A 25,686-nucleotide genomic window follows, 5' to 3' on the forward strand; every position below is an offset into this window, starting at 1 on the left:
TCCAGGTGACTTAGGTGGGTAGAAAGATCTGGCAGTAAAGGGCAAAAAAAGTCCTGAGATCTCCTAAGCCTAAGATTGCTGTGAAGGTTATCATACTGCAGGCACTTTAGGGGACCCCAGAGGGCTGAGTCAAAAGCAAAGAGAGACTAGAATCTCAAGGGCCTCAGGACTCGGGGGAATATCAGCCTCTGGGCACTTTCTGAATGAGGAAGGGAATGCGAAACATCACAACTTTAAAAGAGACCCCAAGACCTAGAGATTATCCTGCTCTCATCTGAGACTCGAATTACTTAATAGCTCAGTCCCTTTTCTTCTGCTTATCTTGCCCCTTCAATCCACCTCATTCCCTCTTCAATCTACCTATTGAGATTTCAAACCAATGTCTCCCTCCTAAAGCCTCCAACACCCCTGATTTTAAAGATAAGTAGGATGCTATCAGCCTCAGGCATAAAATGCATAGCTGCAAGACCCAGACACTTAACCTTTCAGATATCTAGAACACCCCAATTTAAGGTGGTGGGCATGTTCTCAGTTTAATGTCCATGTAATCATGATCAATTTTTAATGAGTTTTATTATGTAAATATAATTTTATTCTTAAAGATGAAATCTATATCATGATGTCAAACTGCTACATGCCATGATAATAATTATAAACGGCAATAAATATCATCTTTCTTTCATTATTGGTTTTATTTTCATTAACTCCATACTTGTACAAAGGTGTTGCCATAAAATGAATGAGACTGATGCAGAAGATATAAACAAATGCTTTCTCTCTTGAAAACTGCTATTATGTTTGCTCCAAATTTATCAACTCTCTAGATGTCACAGCTCTTATAGATTAAGTGAAATATTGGGTGATGCCTTCTGTTGCATTCATAATACAAGTAGTATTAAGGTAAACAAAAAAACAGCAAGAGTATCTATATGAACTTAGTTCCAGAAACTATTCAAAGGGCTTTGATGCAAAAGAATACATATCTAAACATCCAACAAACAGATAAAGTTGCATACTTTTATTCTATTTCAAAAATTAAAAAGCAAAGCAAAGAGAGGTTGGGTAACATGCTAAAAGTTCTACAGTTAATAGATGGTGCCAGCAGAATTCAAATCCAAAGGCATAGCCTTTACTCTATAAAATATTTCAATACTATTTCAAGATCATCCTCCCTACATAGGTTCAGGGAGATTCCAGATTTTTCTGTATTAATTTTTGTCCACTCAAAAGCTAATATTATATATATATAATATTATATATTATATATATATGAGAGCTAATATTTTATTTTTATAAATATGTTATCATCTACCTATAGCCTGAGGATAAAAATTCAAGTGTGAAGTTGGAAACTGACTCTCAGACTTTAAGTCTATGTTCTGACCTCATGTTTTTCATGGTTTTAGAAATAAAGCTCCTTCAGGTTTCAGAGCATAAAACAACAGCAATGGGGTAAAAATAAATTCTATCTACACAGCTCCTCATAATGCAGTTAAGCATGGTACTCAATCTAGATTTTCCAAACTGAATCTGTAATTTCGATACCAAAGCTTGTCATTTCTCATCGTTGTCACTGTGGAGCACTGTTGATGCTAACTGTAATAAATACATGAAGTCTGTCTACACATTCATTTTCCAATGACCCTATAAAACTGGTTTAAAAATAAATGTTACCCATTTCATTCAGTTAACATTTTGAACATTTTGAAAATTTCTTGAAGTGGGGGTGGTTAGAAGCTGAATTGTTAGTTCCAATAATTAAACTGAAGACAAAAGCAAAAATTGATTCAATTATTAGTTCTAGCTAATATGAATAGATGGGCTTGGTAGATAATACATCAAGGCAAACTCTTCTCAGATTTCTAGGCTCATAAAGAAGTAGGCATACTGAATACACAAGACCATTCTTTCCACATGTTTTAAAACAACACTATCTCCTAAGATGATTTGAAGAACTCTGCTGTTTCTAACAATAACTAATGCCCATCAATTATATGGCACATTATACTTTCTTAAAATTTTTAATTTACTTGAGCCATGCAATATCCTTGTGAGATATAAATGGAATAACTAGAACCCCTTCCCCCATTTCACAGATGAGTAATTAAGTAACAGATGGGAGAAATGACTCAGCCAAAATCCTACAGTGAATGCATGACAGAATTACAGCTAATGTTAAACCAGGAGTTTGAGTAACTGGTATCATAACTGTTCCAGTTCACCGAGAAGTCAGCCTTGGATATGCTGATCTAAATAGTGAAAGGCAAGTGAGGTAATTAAACAATAATTGTTCCATTGATTTTAAGGGTAAGGGAAGTTCTATAGTTGAACTTGCATACTAAAATAGTAATTAAACAAATTAAGTTCATTCAAGCAATATTTGAATGCTTAATACATGCTAAGCTTAGTTCTAGATATTTGGGATAATCACATCAGTCAACCAAGCATTAAAACAGACCAAAATCTCTGTTCTCATACAGCCTACATTCTAGCATAAGGGACAAAACAATCATTGACACACTGGTAAAAAAAATAAATAAATAATCTTATGTTTTAAAAGATGATTAAAAAAATTTAAAAGAAATAAAAAAAAAATAAGTACTGGAATGGCTATTGTCTAAAAAATGGAAAATAATGTTGGTAAGGATACAAAGACACAGTGCAATGTTGGCAGGAATGTCTAATATTGCAGTCTCTGTGGAAAACTCTTTTATGGTACCAAAAAAAGTTAAGCATAGAGTTACCATATGACCCAGGAATTCCATTTTTAGGTATATCTCCCAAAGAATCGAAAACAGGAAATCAGACAGATATTGGTATACTATGTTCATAGCAGTTATTCACAATTGCCAAAAGGTGAAAGCAGCCCTAATATCCATCAAAGGATGAATGGATAAGCATAATGTAGTTATATACATACAGTGGAATATTACTCCCCTATGAAAAAGAACGAGGTTCTGATACATGCTACAACATAATGAACTGTGAAGATATCATGTTGAGTGAAATAGTCAAACACAAAGGTTCAAATATTGCATGAGTCCACTGATACGAACTAACTAGAATATGCAAATTCATAGGGACAGAAAGTAGGGTACAAGTTACCATGTACAGAACATACAGGGTATGGGGAATTAATGCCTAATGCTTGTAAGGTGTCTTGTTGGAGTGATGAGAGTGATGGTAATGGTGAGAGTAATCCCAAATACTGAACATAATTAATTGTACTGGATGGTATGCTTGGTAGTAGTTGAGATGGGAAAGCCAATCTTATATAAAAGTTTCCACAATTAAAGTAAACAAAAGAACAGCAAAAAAGACAAAGACAATTAAATGCAATATGTGATGCAGGACTGGATCTAATAAGGAAAGGAAAAAAGGACATCATTATTGGGACATAGGAAAAGAACTAGAATGCAGACTGTAAGCTTTAAATGAATGATAAATTTCTTGAACTTGAGAACTGTACTTAAGCTGGTTTGATAAGTGAATATTCTTATTCTAAGCACAGGCATATGGAAGTTCAAGGAATATGATGAATGCAGCCTACTCTCAAAAATTCACAAAATAGATAAATAGGTAGATAAGCAAGACAGACAGATGGATGGGTAGATGAATGGAAGGTTAGAAAGATAGATGGATAAATAGAATGATATGGCAAATGTGGCAAAAAGTTAAAAGTTGGCGGATATAGATATATAGGTGTGGGGTATATTGAAGTTCTTTGTATGGGTTTAGTATTATTTTTTGCAATTCTCTTGTGAGTTTGAAATTACTTACAAAATAAAAATTTTATAAATATAAGTGCTAAAGAACAAAAGTGAGGGGGCAGAAAGGGTATCAAGATTTCTGGGTTACAGAGGGATTTTGACATGTTGCAGTATTTATTAGGTTCCTGAGGTCAGGCCTCATTGAGAAGGCGGGAATTGTAGCTATCCAGGGGATGAGAGAACAGCTAGAGCAAAAGCCCCAACAAAGTACCCTGGTATATCCAAACATAAAGTCAATGTACGGAATCAGAGTTAACAAGAGAAAGAGTTGTGGGAGGTGAGGTCAGAGAAGGAATGGAAGACAGGTTAGCAAGAGCCTTGGAGACCAATGTAAGAAATCTGATTTTCATTCTGAATGAAGTAGGGCACCAACGCAGGGCTTTGAGAAGTAGAAAGGTATGATGCAACAAATTTTAAAGAGATTCTATTGTCAATTATTAGACTGTTAATTATTTAAAACCTTAAAGATGTATGACTCAATATAATGCATAATTTTTGTCATAGACTTGAATCCCAATTTTCTCTTCTCCTCTCCCAGTAAGATATTATTATTTCCATCCCCCCACACACACCCCCAAAAAACAAGTCTCAGAATAGCTAAGTAATTTGACTAGGGTAAGATCTATAAAATGGTAGAACCAGATAAAAAGAACATTTAAAAAAAAATCCTGGTCCATAACTGAGTCCTCTTCCCTATGCTCTTATTTGTATTAAAGTTGTAAAGGAAAGAATATATATTAATTGAGATTAATTATCCAGAAATTCAATCAATAGAGACGTTCAGTTTGATACATTAAAATTGAATCAAACCAAATTTTCCCTATTATTAATTTCTGGGACCTAATAAAACAAGTACTTTCCTTCAACTTTATTTGCAATGACATATGTATATTTTGGATGCAGAAATAATCATAATAAATTTATAACAATACATGCAAAGAGTTTTTCAGAGTCTTTTAAGAGTCATCATTTATTGACTACTATATTCCAGTAACTATGCTACATTTTTTGCATGTATCATTTCATTTAACATTCATCAAAAACTGTAAGGTAAGTATTAGTCACCCCATTTTATAGATGAGAGATGTAAGCCCAAAGAGGCTAAGTATTGGAAGGTCACACAAGTGCTAAGACCATAGCAGGGATTTTGCCTAAATTCCCATTGTCTAAAGTTAGGTTACCTTCACTAAGACATATTGCTTTCCCATAGCATGATGCTCAACACGGCATCTAGACATTTCCGAACAAAAAGTTCAGCCAGATTTGTCTAGCCCCACTTAACAGATGATTAACTGGTGACAGAAAAGTTAATCAAGCAATCAACATTTATTTAATAGCCAAAATATGCAAATCAATACTTAGTTGCTGAGAGAACTGAGGATTTATGACATAATATGTAGCGTCAATGAGCTTATAATCTTGTTACCTTAATAGGAGACACATAAAAAGGTAATAAATAATACAAGACAGCATATAATGAATGAGTACCAAATGAGACACAGACAACTGCTAAAGAAATTCAGTAGGGTTCTTCAGTTCAATCAGGAAAGACCTTTTCTAAAGAGGACTGTTGTTCATTGATCTTTACAGGAAAGACAAGACTAGATCACCAGAGAGAATAAGGAAAGACAATTCCAATCAAAAGGATAATAATTCCAGTCAAAGGCCAAGGGAACAGATGTGGATAACAAGGGAAAATGAATAGAGAATGTGAAGTATGGACCAGTGAGGTGGCAAACTTGTAAATGAAGCCAGAAAAGCAGATTATAGAAAACTTTGTTAAATCAGGAATCTAAGGGAACAGAGAAAGAATTAATATTTGCTGAACTGTCAGTATATGGCACATGCTTTGCATGCACTTTATGCTTTTTTAATCCTCCCAATGATCTTATAAGGTAATAAGGTAGATATATCAGGCCTATGTGAATGCAAAGAACACCAGTTATTTGCCCAAAGTACAAGCCTTGTTAAATGAGGATGAAGCAGAAATTCCAATTTAGATCTTTCTGCCTCCAAGACCTGTGTTCCCTCCACTATCCCTCACCACTGGCCACCACAGTTAGAAGAGAGTTCCAAGAAAGCAATGTGAGACTGAAAGAACACTAATCTGACTGGAAGACATTAATATGTTCAATGCTTAAAGGATCAGGGAAGGAAGACAGTGAGGCAAGAAAGGTCATTTACACTATCACATTAACTCAAATAGTAAGATAGTGAGGACCTATATTTAAGTACTGGTAATGAAATAAAAGGGATATAAAGGATAGGCCCAAAGAAGCATGAGATTAATGATAATAGCCAAGTCCTGCAACAGGTAATTTCTACGACTCAACTACATACCCAGAGTGTCAACACTCCTCTCAAAAACTCAAAGAAACAAAGTCCAAGGTCTCTTCTAGCTCAAATACTTTAAGATTTTTTGACAGCATTTGATTTGTTTAAAATAATAAAACACATAGCTTAAGTAAAAGATCTACTTTAGGGCATTCTACCTCTTAAACCACTATTAGGAATTATGACAGCCTTATGCTTGGCACACTTCTCTTCTATGAGTTTGGTACTGGCTCATTGCCACAAAGGCTGCAAGGGTGATAATTCCTTATATTTATGCTCATTAGACATATTAATTCCTAAGGAGATTTCTTCCTTTCTGTTACTCTTTTAGAAAAGTGTCTATTATTAAGCATTTGAATTCTCCCTGAGAGATGCAATATATCATGTTGCCTACTTTATTATTCCATAGGACTTCTCTCTTAAAATGCAAAACATCCAGGGATCCAAATCAAAACCTTCTAGTAATTAAGTGGCATGTTATCCAGCAACAACTAGGTCTCTTCTTACTTTTTCTGAACCCCGCATAATACAAATCATACAATGCCAAAGGTACATGTAAAATTAGCAACCACATACATTTTTCAAAGCAGTTTTTTATGCAAACATCCAAAAACTTAAACAATCCAAATATTTTCAAGTAACTTATCACAAAATTACCAGCCTGGTAATAAAACCAAGGCTAACTGTATACGTTTTTATCATCATGTGTACATCATGTGTGCAATGAATCTGTCTTAATTTTGAATTAATTATTAAACTGAACACCCTAATAAGTATTAAACATATATGTTAAGCAAACTTGTATATGTACATATATCTATCAATCCATCTATTATCTATCAATCATCTATTTATCTCATGTAAGAATTGGTAAGTAACAATATTTGACTCAGCTTCCTTTTAGGAATTTCACACCTAATGACAGTCACCCGAGTTTATTAGTACCACCCAGCTATGCTTCAGGATAAGTAAAATTTAACATATTAGCTAAGTGTAATTTCCCTTACCTTTACGAGTATAGATATATTTTTTGTGTTGAAAAGTAATGCTTAAATTTGAAATCAAACTGTGTCACAGCCCCAAATATTTAGGCATTTACCTCATATATATCTAAAATATCTTCGAAAGTTTAAACAATGCAAACCTTTGTTATACTTTGGGAATACTACAAATGTGTGTAAAGGAAAAGAATCACAGGGTCCTCAGAAGTACATTTGTTTTCTGTCAAAACACTCACTTCCATTTTCAAAGATAAAAATCATTGATTACAAAAAAAAAAGTACATTCGTTTCAGTGAAATATAGATGCTATTATATTTTCTGGGTTTCTCCTTCCTGCATATCCATATTGGTGTGAAAATAGGCATTTGTAACATATGATGAAAGAAACCAAAGATACTATACAGGCATATCTGCTTAATGATTGTAGGTTTTACAATACTCTATGTTTGAAACAACTTAGATGTTAGAAGTAAATGAATCAGGCTGCGGTGGTCCAGCAGGCAGAGTTCTCGCCTGCCATGCCAGAGACCAGGGTTTGATTCCCAGTGCCTGCCCATTAAAAAAAAACACGAAGTAAATTAATCAAAAAACTACTCACTTAGAAAGTTTGTGCCCTCCATGACTTTAGGGATTCTATAAAAGATGTTTTAAACACATTATGTGTGTATGAAAGGAATCACAGATATTTATTTCATACACTTTATTTTCTACCTTCTATACTGTTTAATACACAGCAATGCATTCACATATTAAATGTATTCAAATATGAATATTACCCTTAACTTTTATACGCATTATTCTGTGAGAGTTTAAAAAAGTAAAACTATTTTTACCTCCCAGTCCTGGTCTAAGCCGATTATCGTAACCATCCAGAAGTCTGTCTAGAATTCTTGTAAAGATGGTAATGTTATTTTTAGCCTCATCTTCTTGGATGTTAGCCAGCACCAACCTAAACAGATAATTTTACAAGCTGATATATAAAAAGATGTGTCTATTACAAGTGCCAAAATGCTCTCCTTCCTTGATTTCAATTTTAAGGCTCTCTAAGCTATTAGTGCCACCCACTCTCCTCCTTCTTTTCATTTCTATAAATACCAGAATGTCTGTAGAGAAGATAAGCGTGCTATTAAAGATGGATAAATAGTAGATAATGAGAATGTGTGATAACAAAATTATTTCATGGTTCTATCACTTAGCATTCTGTGTGGATATTCACTTCTTTTTTAGTCTAAAATCCTTTTCCTAGACTGTTATGATGGAAGACTATCACATGTAGATCCTATTAGCCACAGTACTCTGCAATTAGAAGATATGATAACCAAAGGGACTCAAGAAATAACAAGGAAAATAAACTGCCTCCTTGGAGGTACAAATTTTTTCTCTATGTCCCTTATACCTGTTTTTCTTTTCCTCTTTATGTTTTTTTCCTCGCTTAAACTGAAATCACTTCCTTACTTTGAGTATACCTCCACCCAATGGCCAAGTGCAATACAGACATCAGGGAAACTCCACGGGCAGTGCTCCAGCCTCCACTGAAGCCGTTGAAGTGGAGCTGGGCTCTGAAAGGATCAGCAAGCAGCACAAGCAAGGCTGCAGAGAGGCTTGGGAGAACAACCCCTCCTGACTGGTCTCCCAGGAGAGCAATAAGGGGTCATGTAAAAATTAAAATGTCCACCCACTTTTTTGTGACAAATTTGTAGAAAGAACAAATAGTCTTAAAATATCCCTAGAAAAGGGTTACAAACAATAATTCTCTCCATCATAATACCAGAGATCTAATTTTGTAACATATAGCAATTTGATGCACAAGCAACTAGATGTGCAAAAAAAAACAGGATGGCCCTTTCCATTGCCAGTTTTTTTTCCTGAATGATTCTGGGATTAAAATCACTACCACCACTACTCCCAAAATAATCATCTCTATAATATAAGAAAATATTAGCTATTGCATTATTACCAGTCAAATATGGAACAGAAAACTAGTGGAAAGAAATGATTAAGTGCTAATGATTTCCAATGTTATTCATTGATTTGGGCTGGTTTATTCCTTTCGAAATTAAAGGTGATAGGTAACTGCATCCTAATCAAGGTGTATTTGTGTAAAATATTATAGACAAAGTCTATTTGCATTAAACGATTACAGTGCTGTTAGCTAAAAGTATTCATAATATATTAAAAATGTGGTAATCAACTTCAAACATATATTGCTCTGAAAGCAGAGAAAATATTACAACACTGATGTGAAGATAAATATTTAAAACTATAGAAGTAAATTAGTTCAAACCCTCTAGCCTCAAAGTTTCTATATTGCCTACATAAGCTAATTTTAAAACTAACCACTTAGTGGTCATACAGTTACACATAAAGATCTTCACTCAAAACTGTTTTATTAAACACCTGTCATATTTTCCTTCTTAAGCCAATATTTAGATGTCAAAAGAAAGCTGTTTCTCAATTTAAAAATAAGGCTTTACAGATAGATTTCTCCTTCTCCAATCTAGGAAATATTTTCATATTTTGACACTTACTAGAACTGGAAAATGAAAATGTGAAAAAGAAATAAAGGTATGATAAAGACTTACTAATTTTAATATAGGAATAGTTACATGAATATTTTTATGGTAAACAGAATATTCTTATAACTTGTATTTTAAATCCTCTGGTAGTTCAAAAATGATATCCTAACGGCAATAAACAAAAGATGCCCCTGATGTCATAAATCAGGGTAGCCTATACCTAAGATGAAGTTAATGACAGCAATAAAAATTAATTGTAAGTTTGTAGTGCATAGGCAAATCAAAATTAGTTGACATTTAAAATAAGCTCTCTTTATGACAGTAACCATTTTAGGAATAAAAGATCTCTAAATCGATAATATGGAAAGTTGATTAATAAATCAAGCTTGTTTTATTTTTTTTGTGATTGTGAAGTTGTATACTATCTCCACCTAGAGGTTTAACATGTACATATCATTTGGGTTTTCTGCATTGACTAAAAGAGCCAAGACTGTTAAAAAAAAAAAAGAAGAAGAAGAAGAAAAAGAAAATTTTAAGTTAACACTCAAGTCATTTTAGCTTGTACTTTTCTGTTTGTCTCGAAGGAAAACTACTGGCTTCCTCACTGAATTTTAGTTTGTGTGATTATAAGGACATATAACTTAACGATTTCAATTCCTTGTAAGGACATTCTTTTCTTCAGTCGATTTTTTTGTCTTAGAAAATATTTCCATTCACTTTTGTATTTGAATTGTTAAAAATAAGCAGCAGTGAACTTTTCATAGTCTCTACCACTTTATAGTTCAATCTCAGGGTACAGCCATTTTTCATTAGAAATAATTCTTCAAAATAACCCAGATTCTCAAAAGGTACACCTGTGTTGATGGCATTCAAGAAACAAATCTTCACCTTGAATTAAAAACAGTCAAATACGATAAACGCCTCACCTGGCTGGGTCCCACACCAAGAGCATGAGAAGTAGTAACTGCATGTTGGAGATGTTTAATTTCATCTTCATCGCTGCTCTTTGTAAAGCCACAGAGAAAAAGAAAAGATGCTTAAAATTACATTCAGTCCCCACCATCCCAGTAACCCCAAAGAATTTCAATTGGGAATTGGAATTAAAGCTATGGAGATCACTCCAGTGGCACGATAGGATATGGTAATTAGAGAAGGGAAGATTTTTTTTTTCTTTTTTCTTTTTCTTTCTTTCTGTTTTTATTATTGGCAACAAGATGACCAAGTAATCAGACTTTTTTTTCTACCAGGAACTTCAACCGTCTCCATTCTCAGCACACACGTTTTGTGCACACATGTATAACAACAGGGATCGTAAAGGAACATTTGAGCTGGAGAAGGGAATGGATTAGAGGGGAGAGTGGAAAGGGGGAGGAGAGGCGAGTACTTCATGCTACAAACCCCTCAAATCCACACACCTCCGCAACCATAGCAGGAAAAGCAAGGGGGCAGCCAGCCCACTTTTTCAATTATTCTTCTTTTCATTACAGTGAATTGCATTGCTCATGTCTTCACTTCTTCACTCCCCCCAAAATACAATAAAGTAAAATAAAAGAATCCCCTTCCTACCCATCCATAGTTGCCCAAGACCACATCTTGGAGGCTGCCGGGTTCGGATCAACTGCTGAGAAACGACGCGTTTGACAGCTCTTGAAGGAGCCCATGACCACAATAGAACGAGCGTGAGGCTCCCGGATCAAACACCAGTCAGGCAGGCAGCGGCGATCAGAGTGCAAAGTTGAAGACTATAAAAGAGCCAGCAGGCTAACGTGTCGCCGGCCGGGCGCCTTGGATCTTATCGTAGTTGCAAATACGCTTCTGGTGATGAGTATCGAAATTATTTTTTAAATGGGCTGGAGAGAGAGGGGAGGAACCTCAGCCCCTTCGGGGTCCAGAGAGCGTTGGAGAGTGGAATGGGGGGAGATGAGACATGCACCGGAGGCGCAGGCAAATGGGAAATAGTCCCTGTTGAACCAAAGCGTGCGACCCTACCTGGAGCAGCAAGCAGAATCGATGTTATCCTCCCTTTGCCCAGATCTTGAGTAAATAGGAAAACTTGAGAGAGAGAACGAGAGAGACTGCAGCAGCGGTAGCCGAGTGAGCCGGGAGCGATCCGCTGCTTAGAAGCCTGAGCAGAGCGCGAGGAGCTGCGGCGGCGGCGGCGGCGGCGGCGACAGGAGTAGGAGGCAAAGGCGTCCGTAGTGGCGGTGCTGGGCCGAGGAGGAGGAGGAAAGGGAGGAGGAGGGAGCGATGGCAGGGAGGGCGGGGCGGGGCGGGGGGGGAGGGGGCGCGGGTGAGGCGCGGGGCGCGCGGGCTGTGGCGAGCACGAGCCCCGAGCCTAAAGAAGGAGGAGGAGTCAGGACTGGGAGGAGGGCTAATAGGTTACCTCGGAACGCGGGGCACCCCAACCCCCACCGACCCCAGGTAACTGACTGTCCCCCACCGGGCACTTACAGCGGCGCAGCCCCGGGAGGTGACGGACCCCCTGGTGCTCCCGGAGCGCTGCTCTCGGCGGCCACGCGGTGCAGGAGGAACTGAGCCGACCCGCCGCCCGGGGCTTCTCCCGGCGGCCACCCGCCGGGGCTCCCCCAAGACCCGGTTATTCCTGGGGCGGGGTGCCGGTGGGTGTTGGTGCGGAGTCAGAATGCAGCTTCTGTGCATGGCCTTAGCTCCCTGGAGCCGCGCCCTGTCACCCGCCCACCCCCCACCCCCAACATCCCTGTGTTTGGAGCGACGTGGCTGCGGAGAAGAGGTAAAGAGGTACAGCTCCCGCTGGGGGGTGGGGGTGGGGGGGCAAGGGGACTCAGTAAAGGGATTAGCCTTTACTGAGTCATCAGAGCATCCACGCAAGACCGATTTCAACGCATTTTGCGTGGATTCAATCAGCAGGAAGTTTTATTTTTTATTTTTTGGATTTCCTGTGCTCTCTTGATGTACCAGTCATACCTTCAGGCTCCTGCAAGCTGGATTGATTTCCCTTAAAAGCTCTGGAGGACTCTTCTTGAGCCCATCAGTAAAGTCCATTTGCACGTTATACACCTTGGAAAACGTCCTGTTAACTCTCGGCAATTCTTTTACCCATCCTCTTTTCACAGAAGTCCTCTCTTCCCGGTGATCAACCTCAATCAACAGCTCTAAAAAGTTTACATTACCCCTGAGCAAAGGGATCCTGCTGTGTTTCTACTCTCTCTGCAGCTTATTGCCCGGGTTGGAGTGGGGGTTGGAGATGTGGCAGGGTTTGTGGTTTTCCGCCGTTAAGACTTTGTGCTGGCCAACGGAACAGTTGTAATACCAGCCCCACCTTACTCTTTCAGCTTTGTATGTTTGATTTGTCTCATTTCTCTTCTGTTTTATCTGAGGCAATGAAATCCAAATGTGCAACTTGAACACAAGATAGATTTTCCTTTTTGTACTGCACATGAGAGCTAATGTTGGGTACATACTGCTATGGCAAAGCAGAGCCAGCGTTTATCTCTTCAAGTTGTTATAAACGTCAGGTATTTTAAAAGGGGGTGAGAGGAAGAAAAGTATGCTGGTTAAGTTTCTGTTGTTTTACATTCAGAGTCAATACGTATCAAACATTCAGTTTTGTTGATTGTGCATCAGAAATTCAGATGTTTTCCCCAGGTTGTGCAGTTTTCATAACAGGCACTGCTAATCTACTATATATTATAGCTTTGCTTAGAGGATTATATGAGGAGAGTAAGAAACTTTACCTTGTAAATAATTTCAAGCTGCCCTTTTTAATCTATTAATGACCACTTTCTGAATAAACATTTAGTAGACTACAATCTACATAAACATTTGCACTCCTATTTAGCTGGCTCTATGAAGAATGGCTTACCATCCAGCTTTCTCCTCCATCATTAATATTCCCTTCCTGACTTGCCCATTGCAGAGTCTAATTGAAATTCACAACGATAAAAAGCATGCCATTTAAAACCTTGCAGGCAGGGAATCTAAATATCATCTACTTGCATTTCACTTACTAATGTATTTTCCATTTCTATGAGTCGATATTCATTACTATCTCAATTACTTCTCCAATTATAATACTGCTAAATTGTTTATATTTTGATATTGAAAATTGAGCAGTGCATGGCTTCTTCCCAGCCTTAATTGTTAGGCTCTAATAAAACTTCTCTTTCATGAGTGCTTCAACAATTTTTACAAACATCTTCATAGATTATTCTCATACCTACCACTGTAATCTTTTTCCCTAGATTCAGATACCGAGATATGGATCTTAGTTTTATAATTGCATTATTAAAATTTGTGTTTATTAGGAAGACTTACAAAAATTGAGCCTTTCCGATTAGCACCCTCATTAAGTTTGCAATTTCATTGCCAGATGACCCACTTAAATAGAACTTCACAAAGTTCAAATTGTGTTGGATGATTTTCACCACTTGCTTTTTTTTTTCCTTAACTGTATAAATCTAAGTCCATAGATTGAGACATGCATTTACTTAAGAGCGACCCATAGTAAAAACTAGATTTGAAAATATCATTATAAATCTCTGATTTTTAGTTCTTTCCAAAAAAATGTTTTGCGGTTTTATTGATGTTGGATAATTGTGATTTAAACAGCAAAGAACATTTAAGGAAATGGAGATCAGAAAAGCTTTCAGATCCAGAATTGCCGTTTGTGGCCCACTAATTTCATTCTTTCTATGCAGGTATTTCATTGTGTTACTGGTTCTACCACATTTCTTCTAGGATGGCTCAGGTTCCCCAAAGTGTCTGACAAAGGTAACTTGGTTTTTTTCTCTCCTTTCTGCGATGGAATGCAGGTTAACTGCCTGAGATTTGAGAGCCAGCCTGTGTGGGATGTGACGAAGCTTTCCCTACCCACTCCTTCTGGTCATGACCTGAGGCACCCAATGCTGGGGAAGAACTGACAACTAATTGGTTGCCGGTAAATCCCTTCCCACCCAGGCCAGAGAGTGCAAAACCTTCTGTTTGAACTTGTTTGAATTACAGACTGGCTTTGGGGAGCTCCTATATTCCCCACTCCCAACTACCCAAGTAAATTTTCATATGAGCAAAGAATAAAAGAAAGCTGAAGAATTGGGGGATCTGAGTTTTGTCTGCTTTTTTTCCCTGATATCTCACATTATGCAGTTTAAAAATTCATCACAAATACTGTTCATAATTTGAACAGGTATTTTGTAGAGTTTTCCTCTGAAGAAAGCTATACAGATAGTTGATATTACTGCTCCAGGGAACTAATGCCTTATATGCCCTAGGGAGCCTCATGATATTTTAAGCTTTCTATAAGGTAATGTGTGTATATAAGTAGATAATATATATATACACACATATATATATAATATATACACATATATACATACAGATACTTATCTGTAGATAAAAAGTTATATATGGACATTTGAACTAATATTCACAGGCATGGGGATTTCAATAAGGGAATAGTATTTAAATACCACATTTGTACAAAATACATTTAGTCTCACTACTACCCTATTTGATCATGATGATTTGACATATCAGAATTAATTCAGAAAAGAATAACATCTCACTACATTTACAAATGGGAAAATATCGTAATGTATACCATTCAATAAATTTTTGTGTATTTCAACTGCGTAACTTTCCACGTGATTCATTCATTCAATCTGAGTATATAAACTTACTCAAAAATTAGGGCCTAAAACAGAAATTAGTTTGTTTTCAGAGAATTAAATACTGTCTGTAGTTTTCCCCAGAATGCTTTAAGATTTTCAAAATGTGATTGGAGTACAAGTCTGTTCTCACATATTCACTACTTTACTATAAAGAAAAAAGAAGAAAGAAACTGGAACAAATACACATTTGGAGATATTATAGAATCCTCAAGTCATAACTGTAGCTTAGTCAAGCTCCATTTTTCCTGTGAGTTGAATTTAGATGGATGGTATTAACATGTCCACTAAGCTTCAAGATTCTGAAAGAACAAACAGCTGAGAAGTGGGAGTAACTGGTCTTATAAACAAATACTTCCAAAACTATTTTTACATTAATGTATCTAGGTCACATTTCATTAGAGCTAAATATATCATGTATACCAGTGTGGATAAACTATGCACATTACCTTCTTCAAACAGACTTAGTAGCTTTCTGTTTATAAGTAATTTTACAAATCTTTATCCACATTGCAATTCAAATATATCACGCATTCAGGATATCCTGGGGGTTTCCTGGACTTTAAAAAGCCATTTACTTCTATCAGACACACATGCTGAGAAACTTATAAGGACTTTTTTTTTTTTTTTTTTGCCTTTTTGTAAGAGAATTTATGTAGAAAGAATTTATTTTCAGGCTATTTAATTGCTTCTTAAAACAAAAATAAATCTCCAGTCATTCATTCAAACCCAGAACTCTCTCAGTAGAAAATACACTGTGCATTTTATCAAAGAGTAAGCTGCTACATAGTGGATGGCTTTTGCCTGTTAGGCATGCTCCTTAAATAATAATTGTAGTAATAAAAATAATGAAACAAAACCTATAGTGTCATTCATTTGTATAGCAGCACAGGTGCCAATGCTTTTCATGCAATAACTCATTTAATCTTCACAAGTAAAGATTCGGTCACTATTATTCCATTTCACTAAAGAGAAACTTGAAGCACAAAAGATTAAATACCTGCCTCAGAGTCTCCCAGTGCTGAAACCACCACCAGTAGACCCTAAGCAGTTTGGCTCCAGAGTCTCCGTGCTTGACTATATGCTATACTGCTTCTAAGCCATTCCATGGCAGTCAAAATTCTAGTTTAAGTGCATTGTCAACATTGAAGTTTTGAACAACTAATTGTCAATGTGTTAGTTCTTCCCTGGTAGTGTCAATCTGGTAATAACATCCATGCATTCAGACAGGAAGCTTTTATGAGTGTATTATATATAGAAGTCACTCTAAGATCTACACTGGATATTATGATTAGAGTATGACCGTTATCCTTAAACAACTGATGGCAGATTAAAAAGGTATAAAATAGCACGTGTCTTGAATTGTAAATAAATTGAAGTAGTCTAAAAACTGGTACGGTTGCCAAAACAATACTACCTTTTCCAAGCATTAACATGCAGCTTAAGGAAAATAATTCAATATAGGGAATGTTTCCTTTAATTAATAATTTACAAATCTAGTTGTTAGCATGTACCAATAAATACAATTTCAGGTACGTCAGTATTTCCTATTATATAAAAACCATTTACTATGCTCCTAAGACTTCAAAAACTTTATGTCCAGAATGAATAAAAATCTATTTTATTTGGAGGGTTTCTGAATAGCACCCCATCATGCAAACTTATGCAGAAGTTAACAACAATAAAATCAGAGCATAGAAGGAGGTCATGACCTGATTTGGGCCCATTTACATACATTTAAGGGTAAAGATCAGTATCCACTGAGGAATTATTCCAGTGTAATTATTTTTATCATCAAAACTCTTCCATCTTGAGAAGAAGAGAGAGTATATATATTGAAAAGAAATAAATAAAAAATATATAGTCAGTCTGTGAGCATTTCATGGTCAGTCAGAAAGACATGAAAGAGAAAATGGGACACAGTTATTTCTAAGGAAAAAGTGAGTAATGCCATGCAAATTGCATTTGATAATTATGGTTATCAAATGATTTAAAGTAATAGTATGTAGATTCTTATTTCCTTGGTAAAGTCTTCTCTATATTTCTCAGCGTCCCTTGCCCATAGATGCTCAACAGACAGTTGCTGATTTCATTGTAGAATTAAGCACTTTGGAATATAAATTGTAAACTTTGGTTCCAGCAGTTAAAAATGGCCTGATCTTTGGTGACCTCCGCTGTAATATATACTGGTAACTCCCAAAGTTCTCTTTATCTCAGAGAGGCCTAACAGCCTATTGAGTATCTCTTCTCAGACACCTGTCCACAAAAGGCATCCCTTCTGCTATTCTCCATCTTACCCCCATCCTGCCACCAAAATCCTAAAAATTAGGAGTCACCTATTCATCTTATCTGTCCATTTCCAATTTCATAACCTTAACTCTAGACTCATTAGGGCTACTACAGTAGCAATAAGTAGAAGACTACTAACTGGTTTCTCTGCCTCTAATCTTAACTTTCTCCAGTTGATCCACTACAGGGCCAGCAAAAGAGTATTTCTAAAACCACTTTTGATAATGTCATTCCATTATTACAATCCTTGTGTGTTAACAGTTTAAGGGCCAAAGCTCTTGTATCTCATCTGACCCTGCCTGGATCCCTGTCCTCAACTCTGTTCCTCCCACACGTCCCTCTCTCTCCATTCCTTTCTTTCTCTTTCTCTCTCTCTCTCTCTCTCTCTCTCTCTCTCTCTCTCTCTCTCTCTCTCTCTCTCTCTCTCTCTCTCTCTCTTGCTCTCGCTCTCGCTCTCTCTCTCTCTCACACACACACAAACAGCCAGGATTCATCTCTCAAGAATCATCCCTTCCTTATGCTCCCCACAAATTAAAATGTTTCACATTTCTCTCAACCTCTAAAGTATTTCATGCCTCTATGCTTTTGTGTCTCATTGCCCCCTCTAATTGGAATGCCTCTTTCATAATGTCTATCTGGTGAAACTTTGAGCTTCTGTCCTATAAATTATTTCTGACCTTTCCAGAGAAAATTGACTATACCTTCCTTTACGTTCCTGCAGAACTTAGCTCAGGCATTTAATGGTAAACCTAGCGTATTTGATTGAACTTATTTATTAAATTTTCTATCTCACCCAACAGGGTCAAAACTCTTTGAAAGTAGGGTTCTCACCTTAATCACCTTTACCTTCCCAATACATTGCACAGAGCCAAGCATATATATTCCTTCAGGAAATTCTTGAGGAATAAATGAAAGAATGAGTCAATGAACTAATGAAAAAATAATAAGTGAAAGAAGACAAAAGTATCTGTGCCCTCCTGTGTTTATGGGAATCATAATTGTTCCTTCACAGATGAAATAAGGTGCTGCAGAGAGTAATAGTTAAGATTCCAGATGCTGGCACTAAACACCTCAGTTCAAATCGTATCTCCACTATTTACTTAGTAAGCAGACTTGAACCAATTCCTGAGTCTCACACGTCTTAGCTGTTGTTTTCTCTCTAAAAAAGAGACAATGACGTCTTTTTTATGAACCCACTTCATATCACATCATGAATGTGCTATGAGTTGGTTATATCTACACAGCACATCACCTGAATTATAGATAACACTACACAATGTTTGTATATTGCTGAAGTGTTTGAAAGCTGCCAGGTCACTGACTCTACGTTTTGTAGATGGAATTTAGTTGCACTCCTCATCCTTGAATTTATTGGCTCTTTTGGCTCTTACCTTTTCCCTTGAGTATGTCCCCATCCACTCTATTCCACTCACGTCCAGGCTCTCACATTCAAAGAATAATCTGCCAGAGCCCAACCCACATACCCACATTCTCTTATGTTCTCTTAATTTTTTCTCATAAATATAATGTTTCCTTCATTCTCTGATTTGTTCTGTCCTTTTTCATTTTTTTTCCTGTCCTCCTTTTAATATACCATGCCCTCCTTTTTATTCTAGCTTGGCCTGCATTTCCTTCTTTTGTTAGTTCTCTTTTGTCCCCTTTTCCTCTGTCTTTCTCATTAGAATTCTCATATAGCATATGTCTGCATTTGTGTACACACTTGTCTATGAGTGGTTGGAAGAATGTGTGTTTACAAGGCAGCATACAGATAAGCAAAGTGTCTACTTACACAAAGGGACTGAGTCTCTGCACGACACATATATGGGCATCTCTGTCTGTGTTTAGGTGGGTAGGGCTCACATAAATCCACTCTAGTGTATTGTATTGATTCAATATATTGATTGGCTAGAAAAGTGAAGTGATTCCCTCTTTTGAATTGACAACTGGTTTGTGAAATAAAGAAATTGCCACATATCAATTCTGTTTTTAAAACCCCCATATTTGTGGTGTCCAGAGGACCAAAGTCACTAGATAATGTGGAAGCTTCCAGTTGCCTCCCTATCAGGCCTTAGATCAAAATATAGTTAGAAGTTGTTCTTTCTTTTTCTGTGACATTGAGTGTCTTCATGCTACTCAGTTTAGAGAGAAATCTGAGGGTGCTGTTTGTATTATTAGTCAGGAGTTAAACTATCTCTCAAGAAGTTTATACACTTGAAAAGTGACTTAAGACCGACCTGGGTGCTATCATATATTACCAGTTCTCCTCTCGGCTGCATGCAACGATTGGATTTCTTTACTCTTCCTAAAATTAGGGGAAACAATGAGACTATTCCTGATCCATTTGAAAGGAGTAAAAGAGACATGGGCTACTTTCAGATGAAAGCAGTAAAGATGTCTGCCCAATTCACCACGCTGTCTCATTCCATAATGTTTCTGTGGCCAGTGATACCACAAGTGGTAGTTACTTGGTGAGTCTTTGAGTGAGGACAACAGAGTTCAGAGCTCCTAACTGATTTGCACTGGACATAAATCATGAACTAAAAAGAAATCTGTGGTTGGATGGCTCTAAAATACAGAGTGGTGTGCTCACCATGGAAGAACTTGGCCTATCCTGACTGCTAAAGGATGAAGAGAGAAGGCAGTGGTATTATTGCCAAATGTTGAATGATGGAGTGGCAATAAAATATTTGCCAGCATAGGAAGATGGCACATAAAATGCTACTTGCCTATGCCTGGAGCAATTGATTTCCTTGATCTTTGGTAAGATTTGTGCCTTGTTTCCATCTCTTAACTGTTCTTTGTCTTCCTCTACCCAAACACCCAAAGGGGTTGAGGCAAAGTCTAAGGTTATTCTTGACAAAAAGTTCAGAACGTGTCGAGGTGATGAGCTGGGGGTAGGATGGGAGGTGTATCATTGAGTTCCAATAGGAGTTCTAATCATCTAAAATCTGACAGGTACTAGACATAGGACAGAACATTGATGAAAGAAAAGGTATGAACAAAACAGGCCTGATTGTGACAGCAACCATTAGATGTTGAAGGGGAAGAGAAATGGATATGAAACTTGGTTGTGAGTAAAAATTCATATTAGTAATATGTGATCATATCCCTACGACAGAAAGAAAAACAAAAGAAATTGAATGATCTAAGTTTGAAAATTTTAAAGCTTATTTCAAATCTTTTCAACAAAGAAGAATCAAGGCCAGTTAGCCACAGAATTCTATTATTGCCGTTATACAATTCACCAGAGCAAAATTTTCTAGGTTCAAGTTAGTTTTAGCTAGTCAATCAACATCATTAATGTACAAACCATTGCAACAATTTAACATTCAAACTGTGAGAAGAAAAATTTACTTGTCCTTAATAAATGAAACTAATATTTATCCTTCATTATATCCCTCACAGCTTAACACGTGTGGTAGGTGCTCAATAAATTTTAATAGAAGGGATGATACATGAGTGAGTAAATGAATAATGAATGCAAGCAGTGTTTACAGCATGATCAGAACTATAGAAAAAAATGCAATGTTTTTTCTAACAATAACAAAAGGTCTGGTATATTAAATAGTACAATATTAGAGAAGGTTGAAAATGTCTGAGAGACAAAGATTCATAGACTCACAAGTTAGAAGGACCATTTTATATTACTGGGATAGATATTATCAAAAACAGGAAAAGTAACAAGTGTAGTGAGGATGTCAAGAAACTGGAATATTCATGCTTTGCTGGAGGAAATGTAAAATGGTCTATCCACTGTGGAAAACAGTTTTGCAATTACTTCAAATTAAACATAGAATTATCATGTGACTCAGAAATTCCACTCCTAGGCATAGACCCAAAATAATTGAAAACAGAGACTGAAGCAGATTTGTGTACACTGATGCTCATAGTTATATTGTCCAGAATAACCAAAAGGTAGAAACAACCCAAGGGTCTATCAACAGATGAATAAATGGATAAGCACACTGTGATATACACATACAATGGGACATCATTCAATCATAAAAAGGAATGAAGTTCTGATTCATGTTACAACAAGATGAACCTTGAAAATATTATGCTAAGTGAAATAATCCAGATGCAAAGGGACAAATATTTTATGATCCACTTATATGAAACATCTAGAGAGACAAGTTCACAGAGACCAAAAGTAGAACAGAGGTTACCAGGGGCTGAGGCGAGGGAGAGATGGGGAGTTATTACTTAATGGGTACAGAGTTTCTGTTTAGAGTGATAAAAAGTTATGGAAATAGAAGGTGGTAATGATTGTACAAGACTATAAATGTAATTAATGACACCAAACTGTACACTTAAACATGGTTAAAATGAAAAATTTATATTATCTAGATACACATATGTAAACAATATATGTATATATTTTAGAAGGAATTACGATGGGTTTTAAATGCCATCTAAACCTATGCTGTCATTCACTTCTACCTAGGACTAGGTCTGGGCTAGAAAGCAAAATCCCTTCAAGATCCACGGAATTTATTCATTAAGTCATCCATCTTCAGAAGCTCACTGAAGAACCCTCTCACGCCACCACCAGCTGGTTTGTTCATTATATTTTCTCTGTGTAATCAACTTTAAATATTTCAGAATAAATAGTACCACATATGTGTATGAACAAGTTAATTCTAACTCACCCCCCTAGAGGGGATTAATTAGCCTATGAAATGTTTTAATATGAATCAACTCCTTTGGGTTAATTAATTAGTGCAAGACCTATGAGAAATAACCTTTTGTTGGTGATATTAATGGGATTTGAGATATGTGTGAAGTTAAGAGGGGGTTAAGAGAACCCACTGTCCTTGCATTAATAAGGTATGACACAAGCAAGCTCAGCAACCATCTATGCCCAAAACACAACACTACACTGCTAAGGATTATTTGCCGGAGACATCCTATGACAGGATCCAATTACAAGGCCTGCAGATTCTGCCATGAGAGCATCCTATGCCCCACTCAAAGCGAACATTTCATGGAGGGTGCTGGTCAGTAGGTCTGAGGGCAGCAAAATAGACATCTCTGAAACTAAAAAAATATTGTGACTATGCCTGTTTTTAAATAAATTGTCCTTTGTTTGGCATAATTTGGCCTGAGATTTGTTTTTATTGTGGCTTGAAATCTGATGGAGAAGTAACAGGGTAGGAACTCTGTCTAACTGGGGTGGTTTCTGATGTTTACCGAAAGAACCTGACATTCACTGCAGGACCAAGTTGATCTTGGCACACTTAGAACAGCTGGTGATCTGGAATCGTTCATAGGAACTGTAGAGCTTGAAAATGGAAAAACACAAAGTGATTATTTAATATTAAAGAAAATGCTGCCAGGGCTTCATAATTGTCATAGGGCTAAATGTGGTAATATTGACCTAGGTTGGCTAGAACTGGTACTGATAGGTGGTCAGGCTTGCTCACACCTTAGCCTCCACTTTTCAATGCATGAGGCTTACCTGAGAAAAGTGTTTGCACAGCAGGTAGATCCTGAGTCAGAAAAGATGCTTTAGTTCTAGAACACATGGTGCTGATATGGAAAGTGGCTGCTCAAACATGCTTGCTGGTATACCCAGTCAGAGCTAGGATATTTTAGATCTCATAAGACTCCTACAAAGAAAGCTCACCACAGTCCTTGCTGGTGTGAGTAGAACTGGCATTAAAATATCACAAAAATAGAGGCATGGATCTGAGGGTTAGGAGAAAGCTGAAAGTTCAGCAAGCCTAAGCTACTAGCCACGAATTGTTATATTTCATTAGATTTTCACTAGGGGAGGAGGGCATGATTAATGAGTTAATAATCAGGACCAGGGAGGCAGAGGACCAGGGAGGCTAGAATATTGCAAGAACCAAAAGCCAAGCAGATCAGGCCTTGGGAAGACATACATTGTCCTCACTTAAAGATTAACGTTCATATCAGAGTCCATTTGGGGAAGATTAATATTCAGACATGTCTCTTCTCTCGACCTCCACCTCTTCTTTCTCCAAAAGCGGTTGGTAAAACTGGAAATTATTCTGGTTCTTAATGCTTGGTTGAAACTCTGGTGTCATCACTGGGTACTAGGGAAGGAGAAGTACTAAGACTTTATTTTCCTCACTAAATTTTATTTTGTATAAATTCTACCATGCTTTTTATTGTAGATGTGAAGACTTTGAAAACATTTGTATTTCCATTTAAAACAAATTATCTGCACTTATTTTTTTCCGTGTTTGGTCATAAACTTAATTTTTATCCATCTGTGCAAGAACCGAATAAAAATAAATTTAAATGGACATAAAAGCCATGTGATACGTTGTGCAGATAATTCAGCTTAACAGCTGAGAAGTTAAAATAAACAGTTAGTTTAGGGTACATGGGTGATTCAGTGGTAGAATGCTCACCTTCCATGTGGGAGACCTGGGTTCGATTTCCAGACCATACATCCCAAAAAAATAAAAAATAAAAATAAGCAGTTAGTTTATAGCCATCAATTATCTTCACAAAGAACTTTCCTGATTGAATTTGCCAAACCTCTCAATCAGCTTTATCTAGTAGTGATGCAGCAAAGAGTAGTGTCACCTTAAGTCAAAAGCAAACAAACAAACAAACAAAAACTCCTTATGCTATTTTGGTTGTGATAAGAAGACCCAATTCTTCCATTTTTAGTAAAACTTAATAATAATATTTATTGAGCCCTTACACAGAGCATGACACTGTACAGACAATTTTATATATAGCACCTCACTGATATATCATATTAGCAGTCTCAGATATTATCTATGCTTTAAAGATGAGTAAGTAAATAAGGTTGTCTGGTTAAGTTATTATGTCATTCATTCCAGGTAATGCAGTGATTCAGAGCTGCATTCTGACCTTTGTGGGCTCCAAGCACTTTCGCCTATGTGTCAGTCCTCCAAAAAATATATAATACAAATAATTATGTTTTGTGTCTATGTAGGTAAAAATACAATTATGATCCAGGATGAATTCATTATTGCATATTCATTATTACTACATCATTTTTACCTCTGTTTTTGAAATTAAAATAGTGTATAGACTCCTAAAAAACATAAGTCCTAGGTACCATGCCTACTGTGCCTATTTTTTAGATTGCCCTTGCCCAGACAAAATTTAATTGAGTCAAAAACCTATGTCTTTCCATTCATTCCCCTCACTTTGTTGACAATCAACTCATCGAACCCACATTTTTTCCACTTCTCCCAAACTGTTTTTAAAACTATTAATGTAATAGACAACCTTAATTTACCCTAACTTCTCCAAGTTCCTAGAATTCCAACTTACTTGCTTCCAAGACAGAACACTCCAAAATTCAGCAAACTATCACAGCATATGCACTTGTGCAAAGTGAAAAGAAATATTATATTCGTAGTCATTTGAACCCATAAAGGCATAAAGAACAAAGATGCTCAATGTATCTGTTTCATTCAGTTCTGCCTTATTGTACTAAAACTGCCTGCAGGTGCATGTGGCTATTTAAAAGAAATTGTAAATCGCTTTCATATCTTACTAATGTAGTGAAGATGGATAAATAGTTGCACATGGAAGATAATTAGTTTATGCCAACACATTATTGTGCTTGCCAGCATCTGGATATCAACTCCTCGGCAAAAGGAGCTAAAGGAAGTTATTGCTATCAAAATACTATGAAGCCGTTTGCAAATGCTGAATGGCGAATATTTTAGTGGCAAAAGGAATATGTTAAACTTTAAATTAAATAAAGAAACTCAGAGGAAAAGTAGCCATGCTTGAAAATGATGTCACACTATGCTTAATATGAATGTTTACTGGGATCTTGTTTTGTTTTCCTTTTATTATTTTCTTATAAAATAATAGAGAACAAATGCATAGATTCAGATGGTTATATGGATTATATATTTTCTACTATGTATAGATACTATTAACATATCGATGTCTTCAATGTTATATGAAAGTTCTTTGGATGATGAGGCACAAACACAAAAAAGCCAGCCAGCGGAGAATGGGGGAGAGGGCAGCTGTGTCCGATTGAAGGCAGAAGGAGAATGAGCATGGCGGGTGGACCTGCTGGACTTACCTGCCTTAGGCTCCTACAAGGGTCTGTGGAGGCGGGTGGTGGGAAGCAAAGGAAGGTTTTGGGCTCTTGCCTTTATTGTGT

General features: G+C 36.7%; 1 protein-coding gene and 1 long non-coding RNA gene across 6 annotated transcripts in view; one reads left to right on the forward strand and one right to left on the reverse strand.

Moving 5' to 3' along the window:
- Window positions 1-11,820, reverse strand: part of GABRA2 (gamma-aminobutyric acid type A receptor subunit alpha2) — a 158,639-nt gene extending 146,819 nt beyond the window's left edge. The window contains exons 1-3 of one of the 4 annotated variants that reach the window (XM_077136780.1): window positions 11,611-11,820; window positions 10,548-10,620; window positions 7,939-8,054 (exon numbers count right to left, since the gene is read on the reverse strand). In XM_077136780.1, coding sequence (XP_076992895.1) covers window positions 7,939-8,054; window positions 10,548-10,618 — 187 coding nt within the window. In that variant the 5' untranslated portion in view covers window positions 10,619-10,620; window positions 11,611-11,820. Of the gene's footprint in view, window positions 1-7,938; window positions 8,055-10,547; window positions 10,626-11,187; window positions 11,589-11,610 lie in introns of those variants that run through there. The other 3 variants (XM_077136779.1, XM_077136781.1, XM_077136778.1) reach the window with 3 other exon arrangements.
- A 121-nt stretch (window positions 11,821-11,941) lies between these two features.
- On the forward strand, window positions 11,942-14,687 carry LOC143663596 (uncharacterized). 2 transcript variants are annotated; one of them, XR_013166062.1, is made up of 4 exons: window positions 11,952-12,042; window positions 12,978-13,115; window positions 14,209-14,297; window positions 14,412-14,687. It is a non-coding gene; the product is annotated as an uncharacterized LOC143663596 (long non-coding RNA). The 2 variants fall into 2 exon arrangements; XR_013166061.1 differs by lacking the exon at window positions 12,978-13,115 and having other exon boundaries at window positions 11,942-12,042.
- Window positions 14,688-25,686: the final 10,999 nt, after the last annotated feature.

Source organism: Tamandua tetradactyla, chromosome 19 (genome assembly GCF_023851605.1).
Source record: "Tamandua tetradactyla isolate mTamTet1 chromosome 19, mTamTet1.pri, whole genome shotgun sequence".
Taxonomy (NCBI): Eukaryota; Metazoa; Chordata; class Mammalia; order Pilosa; family Myrmecophagidae; genus Tamandua; species Tamandua tetradactyla.